We start from the raw sequence: 14,535 nt of genomic DNA, 5'->3' as shown, positions 1-14,535 counted from the left end.
AAGAGCTCTGTGCAGGGTGCTGGATGATTCAGAGAGTGAGAGGAGCCCTTGTAGCACATCCTCCACCCAGTGAGCCCACCACTCAGTGGAGGGACCAAGGAGAACACAAGGAGCTGGGGAATAAAGGTGAGTTTCCTGGGTTTGAAAGGGTATGGTCTCCTCTGGGTATAGCAGCAGGCCTTCTCCCTCCAAGGGGACCTGAGCCTGGAGAGGTGGTAACCACAGCCCCATAGTCCCTTTCTGAGGGATGGAATACTTCAGATATGCCACCTAGGGACATTCTGGAGAGACCCAGGCAAGGGCACCTGAAAATATGATAGTGACACAAAAGATGCAAGGCACTCAAGCTCTTGGCCACTGAGCCCCATTAATTCATTGAGGGTCTGGGGCCTCAGCTTCCCCATTTGTGAATGGGGAACAGGCCCCAGCCCTGCCTTCACAGTGCCCCTCCTTTCCCTGTAACTCATCCCCATGGTGGTAGCAGGGCTGCCTGGAGCACACCCCAAAGCTTATGGATCTGCAGGGCAAGGGGTGTACAGCTGGGGTGAGGAAGTGCATTGGGGAGCCTGCAGGTTGGACCGGTGCCATCCCACACCTCAGCTCAGTTAGTTTTGCAAATAATCTCATTTCACTGCCCAGGAAAAGAGGATCAAACAACTGCCCATGGCATGTGCTTTGCACCTTGCCCAAGGGTGTATGCTTCCTAAGCAGATCTGCACATCATCCTGCAGATAGTACCAAGGAAGTGACATGCCTCCCAAGTCAATGGTGATGGGGTGAATCCCCTGACTTTAGTAGGGTAGGACCGATTGTGCAGGGGTTGGCATTAGGCTGCCAAAGCCAGGACTAGCTTTATAGGAGGGCCACACGAATTGATCATCAGAGGCCCAGGCATGTCCCAGAGACAGCAGAGGGAGAGCCCAGGCTAGGGAACAGGGGTAACAAGAATGGGAGGTAGGCGACTAGGGCAGTGGGAACAGCCGTGTTGGGCGGGGCACCGCTTGCCCCAGGCGCAGCACTGCATGCGTGAGGCAAGGGCGTCGCCCGGAGGCCACGGGCTTGGGGGCCAGAGAGGGGTGCCTCAGTCCCCGCCCCCACTAGCCGCGCCGGGTCGCGCGTGGGCGCGGCGGGCGCCGATTGGCTGGCGGGAGCACGGGCGGGGCGGGCGGTGGCGGCGCGGAGGGGCGGGTCACCCCGCAGCCCGGCCTCGGCCTCCACCGCTCGTCGCCGCGCCCCGCCCGCGCGCCCGCCGCCGCACGTCCCCCGCTAGCGGCCACCATGAGCACAGGCCTGCGGTACAAGAGCAAGCTGGCGACCCCAGGTGAGCCCGGCTCCCGCCCGCGTGCCCGCGCGCGCCTTTGTCTCTGACGCCTGCCCGCCTCTCACCGTGTCTCTCCGTCTCTCTCCCACCCGCCCACCTGGACCCGCCCGGACCTGGACCCGACCCCGACCGCGACCCCGGCCCGAACCCGGCAGAGGACAAACAGGTACCTGAGCTCCGCCGCCGTTCCCCTTTTAGCAAGACCGGCTGACTGTCACCTATTGTGGCACGGATGCTGCTGGCTCCCAGGCACGACCCCGCCCCCGCCAGCCGTCATCTGTCCCTGTCGCGATAATCGATTGTCTGTCAGGGCGGCGTTGCGCGCCTGGAGCTGAGCAGGGAAGGAATGGGCTCCATGCCTGGTCCCCTGACCCTCACAGCAGGAGCCTGGTCCCCTCCTCAGGATGGGAGGAGGGGCTCACGGTATCTCTCCCACTGGTCCAGCGTCAGCATCTCCTTGCCGACCTGGCTCAAAGGCCATGTGCAGGAGGTCTTGAGTGAAGCAATGGTCGTGGAAGGCCACAGGCTGGGGAAGAGGGGTCTCTGGGTCCACTAGCCAGTGCATGGTCCCTGACCACTACCATGGGGAACCTCTGGTCACCCCACTTCACACCTCTGCACCTTTATGCTCCTCTCCCCGCCACACACAAATTCATATACTCTAGACTGTAGCTGGGCCTCTTCCTAGACTGGGAGCCTCCAAGCCTGGTCTGAGTCATCCCAGGGACCAGAAATGGTCTTCAAACCCAGTGGGTAGGATAGGCTTGTGACCTTCTAAAGGGACTGGCCTGGTCCCAGCCCTCTAAGAATAGGAAGTTGACCTGGGCATCCCCTGTGAAAATTCAACCAGGCTGGGGATTAAACCAAGCTGTTGTGACCTGAGAGAGAGGGGAGGGGAATGGGTAAGCAAGTGAGATAGGGGCTCCCACTTGCCCTGCTGATGCCCTGCTGGTTTGAGCTCAGCCAGGTTTTGGGGAAAGAAGGGCCTAATTCTGGCACCACAGGAGCCATGGCAACTCCCATCAGAGATGGGGGTTCGCACATAGCACTCACAGCAGGGAGGGAACCTGGACTCCTAGCCCAAGGTACAGCAGGCAGGGCAGGAACAGCTGGCAGGTGGTGTGAACTGGGAGTCTACTGACTGCCCAGTGCCAGTCTTCTGGCAGGGACATGCCCCACCCAGGGACTGATGAGTCTCATTGAGAGGGACTCCCCAGGGAACCTGAGTAGAGAGCTGCCTCCCCATCACAGCAGGTTAGACAAAGCCTGAGATGCAGAGATGTGCTGCCAAGCTATTGTTCAAGGGAGAGGGAAAGAGTGGAGGATGCTGAGACCAACCTGCTCAGCTTCTCCTGGGACTGTGAGTGACCCAATCTTGGCCTGAGGGCTCTCTGAGTCACCAGGCTTGGGCACCTGCTGTTCCGCACCAACTAGGTTTTCTTGCCTATTGCTGCCAGGGTGGAGACCCCCCCACACTCCTGCTGAATTGTAAGCCCCTGCAGTCCTGTATCTGCCCATCCTTTGGTGGTTAGCTAGGAGCCAGCCAATCCCATACCCTGCCCTAGGCTCAGAGGGAGAAGGTATCTCAGAGGCACATGGAGGGAGCCACTAGATGGGGCCAGGTGGTCAAGTGTTTGGAATGTACCCCAGTGAATCTGGGGGAGGCCAGAAGCACATAATAGCTTCAGTGTGACCACTGAAGTCACTGAAGACCAATTGAGTCTCAGCTTCTCCAGACCTCCTTTTTACTCTACACAAGAGGTTCAGAGAAGCAGCTGCGGGGGTGGGGGGGTATAACTCTGTCAGCCCTCTATGTCCCCCTACCTCCTCTCAGGCAGCAGTGGGGGCTCTGTTGGCTTTGTTGCTGCTTCCAGAACTGACTTGGGTGATTCTAAGAATGGAAATGCCTAGAGAGTCTCAAACACCAGGAGGAGGTGGGCGCAGCTGTCATACAGCTCCGGAAGCCCTGAGGAATATTTGTTGTGCCTCAGTGACTAGAGAAAGAGGGTGGCAGGGCCCTTCCCTTGGGACTCCCCCACTGAATGCACAAGCTTTGACTGGGCCTAGCTGGATGATGGGGCAGGCAGGTCAGGAGCTAGGTGTGAGAATTTTTCCCTCTTGACATGGGCTTCTTAAAAGCCTGTGTCTTCCCTTTGGGGAAACTGTGGCAGTCTGAGACCAGCAGGCTCTTTATCAGGGTGTGGAGGATTGAGACTTCCTCCCAGCCAGAGGCCAAGGCCAGAGCTTTCTATGTTTCTGGATATGACGGGGGGTCCAAAATACCAGACTCTTTTGTGCTTGCTGAGCTGAGGCCTATGTCTAAAGTGGACAACACTTCGATAGAGATTGGATGGGACTCAGCCCAGAGGTTTCCTACAGGACAGGACCACAGAAGGCTGGTAGCGTGAGGAGGCTTTCTGGGAAGCAAGACTGGCGGAGGGGATGGAGGTGGTTAAACTGGGAGAGCTAGGGGCCTTGGGCTGCCCCCTACTTTGGGATGAAAGGCTCTTTGTTCCCAGCTGTGGACCCACCCTCTTCCTCAGGTACCAGGGGCTCCAGGCCCAACAGCAGGACCAGGGCCTGGACAGTGGGTAGGCAGCCCCTCCACTGGTGGAGCCAAGAAGGAAGGGCCTGCCAGAAGGAGGGGTTGGTACTGCTTGGGGGAGGGGGCCTTCTAGTTCTACAGGGGCACAATGACCAGGGACACACCCAGTCATCCTGGAAACTTTCTAGGCTCCTTTCCCTACTCTCCCCCACCATCCCCAGGATGCACTTATACTGATTCTGATGGCATTCTGGAGGTGGAGGTTAAGGAAAGTTTTGGTGACCCACAGAGAATGCTTTCCTGGCCCAGCAGACTTACAAGTTTCCTGGAGTGGCCATACCAGAGTGAAGGCCTAGCTGGCCTAAGCTCTCCAATTCTGCCTTTGCTCAGTCCTGTGGGTCAGAGCTGATGGAAAGGCTCCAAGGAGGGGAAGGGAGTGCCCACTGGGCCAGTGGACCCTACTCTATACTCCCACCTCACTTCTTATGGCAGGGGCCGGCTCGGGACTATGGTGGTGGCATGCATTGTTGGCGACATTTTGCTGAGGTTGGCCAGGTCTTCCAAGACTGGAGGGAAGGGGGTCCTCTGTATGTAATCTGGCCGTCTCCACCCGCCCTGTGCCTTTCACCTAAGCCTCTGCTGGGGGTGGGTGATGGGCAGGCCAAGCATGGGCATCACAAGAGAGGTGGGCTCTGTCCTCCACGGGTTCCCCGCATATCTGGGAACACCATGCCAGGAAAGAATTCCCTAAGCACACAAGTAGCTCATGCGTGCGCACCACAGTAGGTCAGCACCAAGGAAGCAGGAATGCTAGAAGTGATGGGTCGGTGGGTAGTGGTTAGGGGCTCGTGACACCACCAGGAGGTTTTTAGACGGAGCCTGCGAAGAGAGCACACGTGTTGAATTGGGTTGGGTCCCGCACGGTTGCGCGTGGGTCGGGAGCGGCCCCTAACGCCCTCTGGCGGGCGGAAGCCGCGCTGCGTCTCGGGGGATACAACGCTCGGTAGCCACAGGCACCCCTCCCACCCTCGATCCGCGTGCGGACCTGGCCCCTGCCTGTGATCTCACTGTTCAGATGCCTGGACCAAAGCCGCGGGTGCCACTGCGGGGCTCCTTGTCCACGCGTCGCCGCAGCCCGCCCCTTCGCCTCTGCTGGGCCCTGCCCACCGCAGCAGTTTCCCGGTGGCTCCGCCTGCGGCCCAATTTCCAGGCGACTGTTTCCCGGCGACGGCGGGCGGGGCGTCTCTGCTACCCCCTGCATCGAGCTCCCCCGAAGCCCCGCCTCTGGTTCGGGTGCGGGAGCCAGGCCTGCCGAGGCTGCGACGCCGCCACAACTCAGGGCAGGCCCGCAGAGGCAGGGGGATGGCTCGCAAGGCCTTTGGGGTCAGCGGCCCCCAAAGTTGGCGATATCCCCTCTCTGGGCCTCAGTTCCCGTGTCTGCAAAACGGGAGCGAGAACAAGATTTAAGGGCGGTAACACGCGTAAGTCCCTCGCGAAAGCCCTGCTCCGGTTGGCCCGGTCTGGTCTGGGGTCTGAACGTGGCCGACAGGGTCTGGAGGGTTGCCACGATGGACTCGCTGGCAGCACCCCAGGACCGCCTGGTGGAGCAGCTGCTGTCACCACGGACCCAGGCCCAGAGGCGTCTCAAGGTGTGTGTGTGTGTGTGTGTGTGTGTGTGTGGAAAGGGGGTGGAATGTGGGTCAGTGTGTGCAAGCTTGCTTGACCAGGACCTGGGAGCTCCGGAACATGGTAGGGCCCAGCAAGATGCATGTTCCCTGGTCGTGGATACCAGGGACCCTTTGGTTGGGAAGGCTCCAGGCAATTGTCTATAAATAGCCCCTGCTCTGTGCTGCAGCCAGCCACCCCCAGTGCTGGATCTGAGCCAGATAGGCCTCCCACCCTCAGTACTCTGGGAAGAGGTAAGTGTTGAGGCCTGGGCTTCTCCTGTCTGTGAAGGGCCTTGTGTGTCTGAGGGGTCTCAGTTCTGATACCTTCAGACCACAAAGGGAGCCAGGGAAGACAGTTGCCAATGCCTGCTGAGGCCTGGCATTCCCCTATCCTCCCCATAGTCTTGGGTCCCTGCAAAGCCTCTTGCTGAAGCTGGGGAAGGAGTGCCTTTTCCTGCTACCCCCCCTCACCAGCCTTCCCACCTCCAGGCCTTTGTCCACAAATCCTCACCTCATTTTTGCCAGTGAAATGCCCCATCCTAGGTGAGGACTGTGCCATCTGCTGTCTCCTCATCCTGAGCAGGGTAGAGGATAGGGCACTGGGCTGCTGCAAAGAAACTCCAGAGTGCCACTGACCTTCCCCAATCCTGCCCCCAGGATATCGACAAGCAGTACGTGGGTTTCGCCACACTGCCCAACCAGGTGCACCGCAAGTCAGTAAAGAAGGGTTTCGACTTCACGCTTATGGTGGCTGGTGAGTGGGCCAGGTTGCTGGGTGGAGTGGCTGGAGCCTCTGGCCAGCCAGGCTTAGTTGTGGGGAACCCATACCTAACTCAATTCCTTCACTGTACCTGTGGCCAGGTGAGTCAGGCCTTGGGAAGTCCACACTGGTCCATAGCCTCTTCCTGACTGACCTGTACAAGGACAGGAAACTGCTCAGTGCTGAGGGTAAGTGGCCCGCACAAGGTCCTGACGCTGATTTACCAACCCTATCCTATAATCCTTTGAAGAGCACCCTTCTAGGTCTACCCTCCTTCTCATGTTGTGCATCCCTATTCAGAGTCCAGAAAGAGTGGCCCAGATCACAGTCATATTGTATGGCCAAGGTCAAGGCACTAAGATAGATGAGGACAAGAGTCCTGGCTGCCTGGGGTAGGGCATAAAGGGTTGGAGTGGCCCCATACTAACAATGCCTTCCTCCCCATCCCCCTGCAGAACGCATCAGTCAGACAGTAGAGATCCTGAAGCACACAGTGGACATTGAGGAGAAGGGGGTCAAGTTGAAACTAACCATTGTGGACACACCTGGTTTCGGAGATGCTGTCAACAACTCGGAGTGGTGAGGAAAGCCTGACTGGGGAATGAATCCCTGACCCAGCCAATCCCAGCCTCCCTGTGACCAGTGGGTGGTCCTGACACTGAATTAATGCTCCCTCCACCCACAGCTGGAAGCCCATCACTGATTATGTGGACCAGCAGTTTGAGCAGTATTTCCGTGATGAGAGTGGCCTCAACCGCAAGAACATCCAAGACAACAGGGTGCACTGCTGCCTGTACTTCATCTCCCCCTTTGGGCATGGGTATGTCCTGGAACCAGGCTTAGGGCCCATCCCCCTATAGTGTATTCCCATGGCTGTACCTATCACTGCACCACCACTACCCTTACCCCTTACCATGCACATCCCTGCCCCTGGCTGCTCTCTGCAGGCTGCGGCCAGTGGACGTGGGTTTCATGAAGGCTTTGCATGAGAAGGTGAACATCGTGCCCCTCATTGCCAAAGCCGACTGCCTGGTCCCCAGTGAAATCCGGAAGCTGAAGGAGCGGGTGAGCCTGCTGTGACAGAGGGGACTTGGCCAAAGACTGTGGGGCCAAGAATGCTGGGAAAGCTGGCCAGCCCCATTTCTTGACAGCTCTTGCCCCTTCGCTGCAGATCCGGGAAGAGATAGACAAGTTTGGGATTCATGTATACCAGTTTCCGGAATGTGATTCAGATGAGGATGAAGACTTCAAGCAACAGGACCGGGAACTGAAGGTAAATATGCAGTGGGGAGGGGATGGAGGTAGCCAGGGATAGAGAACTGGAGGCCACACAGGAGCCAGAATAGGGCTAGACATCCAAGTCCAATCTGATGAGGGCAAGAGTCATTTGTCCTGGAGGTAGAAGATCTATACCCCCATGGGTAAACAGCTAAAGAGTCCAACCCAGTTGTCATAGAGCTGTGACATCCCCTAACTCCCAGAGTGGTGGCTTTGGGTGCCCCAGCTAGAGTGACAATTAAGACCCACCAAGGCCAAGGGCAGAGATCCACTGGGTCAACAGAGCATGGACAGGGGCATCGTACCACAAGGTATGGGCTCAGCCTATGGGGAGAGAAAGGGAAGGAAGCTAGATTGGCGGTTCTTGATGTGGAAGGGGTCAGGAAGCAAGAGTTTGGTTGGGCAAAATCTGGCAGAGGCCTAAGGGTATGCACTGCACAGACCATGGCTGCAGTGGGCAACAAAGATGTCAAAAGAAGAACAATATCAGGTTGACTTTGGGGGGAAGTGGATAATGGTGATGCTAGAAGGGCGTGCTTCGGGGTGCTAGCCCCCACGCCCTCCCAACCACTAAGCCTGTGCTCATATGGTCTGGGCGTGAGCCCTTGCTCCCCTCCCCCAGGAGAGTGCTCCCTTCGCTGTTATTGGCAGCAACACAGTGGTGGAAGCCAAGGGGCAGCGGGTCCGGGGGCGACTGTACCCCTGGGGAATCGTGGAGGGTGAGTAGATGCATGGGGCACCATGTACTGGGTGGGAAGGCTCCCTGGGCAGATGCCCACCCACAGCCCACTTCTGCCCCATAGTGGAGAATCAGGCACACTGCGACTTCGTAAAGCTGCGCAACATGCTTATCCGCACTCACATGCACGACCTCAAGGATGTGACATGTGATGTTCACTACGAGAACTATCGCGCACACTGCATCCAGCAGATGACCAGGTGAGCCATCCCCACACATTGGAACTTGATCTTACACCTCTTGGCCCTGGCCATGTCTCTATAACTGAGGGCTGGTTGGCAATGCCCAACCAGAGCTCAATCTTGTCCTAACCCCCAAATCAAATCCACAGTGCTTGCTCTCCCTAGAATTAGCTCAGGGGTTTTGTATCCCAGCCCATCACTCTGAGCCTCCTAGCAGCCATTTCCCTCCTTTATCGCCCCCCCCACACACAGCAAATTGACTCAAGACAGTCGCATGGAGAGTCCCATCCCCATCCTACCACTGCCCACCCCGGATGCTGAGACTGAGAAACTCATCAGGATGAAGGATGAGGAGGTTGGTGGGAGCTGGGGGTGGAGCCAGGACTGGATGTGACCGCCTGAAGGGGTGGGGATAGGGTCTGGCCTCTCCTGCTACCTTTCTCACCTGCCCTCCCTCGGTTCTCCACATCCCTCAGTTAAGGCGCATGCAGGAGATGCTGCAGAAGATGAAGCAGCAAATGCAGGACCAGTGACCCCTGTCCCAGCTCCACGTCGCCAGTCGCCACGGATAGACCACCTGTACCGGGCTGGCCCCTCCCACCCCTGGACCCCAGATTGGCCTGGATTCCATCCTGGATTCACCTGGATCTCAGTCGGGCCTGGACCCAACCCTAAACCCAGAGGGGCCCTGACCGGACTTTTCCCGACCCAGAGACAAGGAGCCACAACCCCATATGACCCTAATTTATTCTCAGTATCAACCCCTCCCAGGTCATTTGTATCTGTTTTTGAGGGGCCTGGACAATAGCCCCGTCCCAACTGGTCTTGGGGGAGCAGGCACTAAGTTGAGCACAACTTCTGAGATCACCCCCATCCCCAAGAAAGTCACAGCAACCAGATTCCAGGCCTTGTTCAGGCATGCACCTTAACCAAAGCAGAGGAAAGAAATGGATCTCCAAGGTTCTGGGCCTGTTCCCCTAATTCAGTGCTGCAGAGCACACTTTGGAGTCCTCTGTGCTGTTCCCATGGGCCATGCAGCCTATGCTGATTCCCTACTTTGTGTAGAAAGGGGCTTCCCTTACCACCTCACACAAGGTGGGGACCAAACTAGGCAGGGTTGGGCACCTGAAGCAATTCGGAAACATCTAGACCAGAAGGCTGCTGGTAGGGAGAGCAGGCAGAGGGTGGGCAGGGGACCTATAGCAGCCCATGCTCTTTCCCCACATCCTGGGCCGATCTAGAGGGCTCCAGGAACAGTGGACAGTGGCTCATTCCCTGACAAACCCCAATACCTAAACATCTCCCTTAGCACTGTGGTGCCAGGATCCCTAGCCCTTGGCCTCCTTCATCTCTCCACCCGCATGATTCTTCCCCCAACATCTCATGATCCGTTTTGTTCAGTTGTGAATGCTGTGTCCTGTCCTGGTGACAGGAGAACAATGTTGGTGAACGTCGCAGAGGGTGTCCTAGTATTCCGTGCGCCCCTGGGAGCGGGTGGGAGCGGAAATGCAAACCGTCAGCAGGCCTTGGTGATAGTGCCCTATCTGCTGCTGCAGCTCCGGCCCACGCCGCCTCAGGGTTATTTCTGTACAGGAGGCAGCACTGTGGTCTGTGCAGCGAGCGTGAGGTGGCTGGCTCTCTGGTCAACGCCTCCCGCTCCAGAGCAAGCTGGGCCACCATCCTCTCGCCATGGACTCCCGTGAGTTTGGGGTCATGTCTGCATTTTCTTGGGCAGACCCAGTTTGGGAGACGTTTCGTTCGTTTATACTGCAATAGGGAGAGGGCTGGATCCGACTTAGAGGGGGATTCTGACCAGTGCCTAGGTCGGTTGGGGTGGAGAGGTGTGCGGCTGAGGCCACAGGCCTCGGGATGGAGCCGGGCCCAGTGATCCCGATGTCCAGGGACGCCGCACAGGTGTCCCACCGGCCGACCAGCTCATCGCAGCCTTTTCTTACAGGGCCACACGGGGCGCTGAGCCTACTGCTCCTACTGTTGGCGCCCCCGAGCCGCCCAGCCACGGGTTGCCCCGCGCCGTGTAGCTGCGCAGGGACGCTCGTGGACTGCGGGCGACGCGGGCTGACGTGGGCCTCACTGCCTGCCGCCTTCCCGCCTGACACCACGGAACTGGTGCTGATGGGCAACAACTTGACGGCACTGCCACCGGGGCTGCTGGATGTGCTGCCAGCGCTGCGCGCGGTGTACCTAGGCGCCAACCCCTGGCACTGCGACTGCAGCCTGGTGCCGCTGCGCGCGTGGTTGGCGGGTCGCCCGGAGCGTGAGCCCTACCGCGACCTTCGCTGCGCCTCGCCCCCTGCACTGCGTGGCCGCCTGCTGCCCTACCTGACCGAGGACGAGATGCGCGCCTCCTGCGAGCGGGATCGGCTCTGCTGGGGGGCACTGGTGGCTCAGCTAGCGCTGCTTGGCCTAGGGCTGCTACACGCGCTGCTGCTGGCGCTGCTATTGTGCCGCCTGCGGAGGCTAAGAGCCCAAGACCGTAGACCGCACGGGCTATCGCTGAACACCCCTCTAGTAGCCGAACCCGCTGGAGCTGGTGCGTCCTGAGAGAAGCGAAAAGCACGTAGGCCTGCAAACTCCACAGGACGCTGTCCAAGGATCCCTCTCCCTAACCAAGATCCCCCTGGGTCTTCTCCCCTGCCTGATCTCCCAAAACCACCGGGCGGGTAGGGTCAGATCTATGTGGGTTGGAAATGTTGCCAAGACGAAGTTAGGAAACCCTGTGCCCTTCACACTTAGAAAGATGAAGGAGCCTAGCTGCAACTGAAACACTGTGGAGTCTTCCCAAACTCCACGATGAATAAACCATTTTCCTGATCTGGCTGGTCTCTGTACCACATGACCTGGAATTCCCCTCCCCAGATTCCAGAAAAGACTCCAGGAAGATGGTCCAAGGGGACACAATCATATTTTCACACAAGCCCAACTGGCCTGGCGCCTACAGGAGTCTGGGTAGATGTGAAGGTACTGTGAACAGTGAGGAAACTCAGAGCACACTCAGAGGAATAGTTCTTTTGAGTTGTGGGGGCCAAGAGGATGTTCTGAGGGTTCTGAGAACAGCTCAGAGATGAGGTGTTTCTTATCAGTGACCCTGATGAACAGGCAGCTTTCAAAGCAGTCAGGGATAGACTGAGGTTGGGGTGATTGCATGGTGAGAATAGTCAAGTGGGGCCAGTGGTGCATCTGGAATTCCCTGGACTGTCAGTGAATCAGCCTCTGGAGTGTATACAGGGCAGGATGATTGAGGCCATGAGAGGTGGAGTCCATGGAAGGCCCCTGCAGGTGTGAGTAGATGCCAGGTGTCTCTGGCATGGTGTGCCTAGAATGATCCAGGACTTCTCCCACAGTTCCTGGCTCCTACAGGTCCCCTAAGTATCCTCCCCATCCCATTTCCCCATCTCACAGCAGCAGCCCCAGCCTTTGGCCCTTCTGTTGAGGCTCAAAGCCCACTTCTGCTTGAGAGTTCTGTCCCTACTAACCACCTCACAGCCTCTGCCTCCCCAGGCTCCCAGGCTGCACCATACTGACCCTACCTCCCAACTAGGACTGTACATGTGCCCTTCTTTCTGCCTGGCACACACGGCCCTTCACATTGCTGTTCCTTGCTCACCTCCTGCCTCTCCAGCTAGTGCCCACCTTACTGCCACTTTCCTCAGGAAGTCCTCTTTGATTGCCCAGACTAGCAAGGGGCCCTCCAGTCCCTGGTCTCCTGCTGTCCTCTCCTGCCCTTATAGCTGAGCAAATAGTCTTTGAGTCCTTTGTGGGTTACCCCAGTATAGCACAAGACTACTAACAAGGGGCACAGGGTGCACAAATGAGGGGTGACACCTTTTTCATTATTGGAGTCAGGCTGAAAGTGCCTAGGACAGGGAGTCCCCCTCCTGCCTTTGGTTTGGCTCCCACCTTACTGACCCTGTGAATATAAAGGCTGTTCTCTGAGGACCCCAAATAGGACTCAAGTCTGGGTATAAGAAGTCTCCTCACCTCTGGGTATAGGAAACCCCTTCTGGCTGCCATTGACCAGGTTGGGGAGGCTGTCACTGACATGGCCTTTGTCCTAGCCTTTGTGGGATAAGATGGATGGCCCTCCAATAGGGCTGATGCTATCTTCAGGCTGTCGATCAGACATGAGGCAACAGCCACCCCCTCCCTTGTGGGCAGGTGCAGGGCATCCGGCCCATTGTGGACTGCAGCTGACTGTCCGGTTGTCCGGACTTATCACCACATCAGGGACAATGACCCCCTTTGTACAAGGAACTGACAAACTTACCCTGCAAGGGTGAGTTCTGGCATCCCCAGAACCCCTGGTGGAGGTCAGGGACAAGCAACTCTCTAAACTCAGTCTGAACATGTTGCAGGGAGGAGGTGTCCCTTCTGCTATCCAGGAGAGGAAACCAAATCCCAGAAAGGAGCTCCCTACTGGGTCCCAGAGCTTTCTCTATCATTGCCATGGGAGCAGAACTGAGAAAGGTCCCTAGGTCCCCCATTCTCCTCCTCACTGAGGTCTTCAAGGAGCAAATTCAGGGCTTAGGGAAAATGGTTTAGGGGGCCTGGGTGACCTCCAAGCTAAAAGAAGCTATGGGAAGGAACCCAGGCCTGCTCCTCAGAAGGCTTGAGCACTCCAGGACCAGTGTTTTGCTGAAGGGGTGGGCCTGGAGTCCCTGGGGGGTAGGACTATAGAGCAAGGGACCTCCACTATTGGAGGAATAAGAATGAAATCAGTGTGGTCAGACATAATGAAAAAGTCTTGCTTGCTAGTCAATGAAGCAGCTGAACTCTATGGCTCCAGGATCCCCTCCTCTTACTGGGCCAAGCTGCTGACCACAGGGGGTGCTGGCCTGGTCAGACTAACTGGGGCCTAGGAACCTTCAATCCCAACTCCTGACCCTAAGCTGACCCTCCACATGCTGACCCTGGGGCTTCAGCCTCCAAATGGTATGGGGAAGTGGATGGTCCCAGCTCAGCGCCCCTGAATGGCCCCACAAGGGGAGGGGAAATATACACCCCCTGCTCAGAGTATTGTCCTCCACTTCATAGACAACACACCTGCCCCAGGGACTCTTTTCCACTGAACAGATGGTTTCCTTCTTGGCCTCAGATTCCTCCCAGACCAGCAAAAGTCAGAGGACCCCTTTGGAGGTCCTGTCCAGCCCCCAACATATCCAGACCTCAGGATGGTGGATTAGGGGCTCTTTGCCCTGCATCCCAACCAGCCTAACTGGACTCCCAAGGCCTCAAACTTAGATGGAGACCCACTCCCAAGTATCCAGGCTTTCCACACCTTTGCCAGCCAGTCCTTCTGCCCAACATGCCCTCTCTCCTGTGATTGCTGTCCGGATTCAAGGCCCCATTCAAGCATATCCTCACAGGGAGCTTCCCAGCTTTGCCTGGTCTGACACATGGCATACGACTTTGGGTCCAAACCTATTTCTCCAAAGCCTCCCAGGAGCTCAAGCCACAAGCTCCAAGTCCTGAGCACAGCCCGACAGTAAGTGACTGATCAAAGAGGTATATAGATCTATCCCCAACAAGGCTAGACAGCAGCCCAAGGGTAGACGCAGCGGTGTCCTGCTGCTGAGAGCCTCTATCTCCTCATTTGTGAAATGGGTGGATGTTGCCTTAAACTGCAATGATTCCTGTACAGAGACCCATCTGGTCTTTCCTTCGGGCGCCGCGAACCAGGGATGGCACCAGAGGGCGCTCGCAGTCCGCAGAAAACACCTGCAAAGGGGCATGCGCAGGCAGAGTTGAGCGCTAGGGGTGCAGACAGCCAGGGTCTGCGGAAAAACAGGGGCCAGGAGAGGGGGGAAATGTCCAGGCTGCGTGAGGCGGCACTAAGAGGGTAAAGCAGGTCGCCCCCTCGGGGGAGTTGCGAGGCGGGCGCTGTGGGGCCGCTGACAGACAGGGAAGGGGTGAGCTCGACTCTCTCCCCTTCCCTTCCCGGCGCACTGACAGCTCGTCAACCGCAAAGATAAGGGACCTCTTCCGCCGGGACTAGGGGAAGAGGGCCATCCCAGGTGCGCCCTTC

General features: G+C 57.7%; 2 protein-coding genes across 3 annotated transcripts; both read left to right on the top strand.

Annotated features, from left to right (window-relative positions):
* The first annotated feature begins 1,263 nt into the window (after positions 1–1,263).
* SEPTIN5 (septin 5) lies at positions 1,264–9,936 on the top strand. 2 transcript variants are annotated; one of them, XM_081286346.1, is made up of 12 exons: positions 1,264–1,321; positions 1,477–1,487; positions 6,191–6,287; positions 6,395–6,481; positions 6,749–6,872; positions 6,979–7,113; positions 7,241–7,358; positions 7,465–7,566; positions 8,194–8,290; positions 8,375–8,510; positions 8,745–8,847; positions 8,969–9,936. In XM_081286346.1, exons 1-12 carry the CDS (start codon positions 1,279–1,281, stop codon positions 9,023–9,025), a joined length of 1,110 nt encoding a protein of 369 aa, XP_081142472.1. In that variant the 5' UTR covers positions 1,264–1,278; the 3' UTR covers positions 9,026–9,936. The 2 variants fall into 2 exon arrangements, with proteins under 2 accessions (XP_081142472.1, XP_081142471.1); XM_081286345.1 differs by lacking the exons at positions 1,264–1,321; positions 1,477–1,487 and adding an exon at positions 4,794–5,515.
* A 120-nt stretch (positions 9,937–10,056) lies between these two features.
* On the top strand, positions 10,057–11,279 carry GP1BB (glycoprotein Ib platelet subunit beta). The gene is made up of 2 exons (XM_081286347.1): positions 10,057–10,191; positions 10,450–11,279. The coding sequence occupies exons 1-2, from the start codon at positions 10,182–10,184 to the stop codon at positions 11,052–11,054; spliced, it is 615 nt and encodes a 204-aa protein (XP_081142473.1). The 5' UTR covers positions 10,057–10,181; the 3' UTR covers positions 11,055–11,279.
* The last annotated feature ends 3,256 nt before the right edge of the window (positions 11,280–14,535 follow it).

The sequence above is a fragment of the Spermophilus citellus genome (assembly GCF_964194105.1).
Source record: "Spermophilus citellus genome assembly, chromosome: 3".
NCBI lineage: Eukaryota > Metazoa > Chordata > Mammalia > Rodentia > Sciuridae > Spermophilus > Spermophilus citellus.
The sequence above is the reverse complement of the archived record's forward strand: the minus strand, read 5'-3'. Positions and strand labels throughout refer to the sequence as shown.

What these genes read in the sequence shown, in the direction of transcription:
- SEPTIN5 (XM_081286345.1), top strand. Translation starts at nt 5,435, where the DNA reads ATGGACTCGCTGGCAGCACCCCAGGACCGCCTGGTGGAGCAGCTGCTG. An exon ending in ATCTCCCCCTTTGGGCATGG is followed by an intron (nt 7,114 to 7,240) that starts GTATGTCCTGGA and finishes TGCTCTCTGCAG; the next exon opens with GCTGCGGCCAGTGGACGTGG. An exon ending in TCAGGATGAAGGATGAGGAG is followed by an intron (nt 8,848 to 8,968) that starts GTTGGTGGGAGC and finishes CACATCCCTCAG; the next exon opens with TTAAGGCGCATGCAGGAGAT.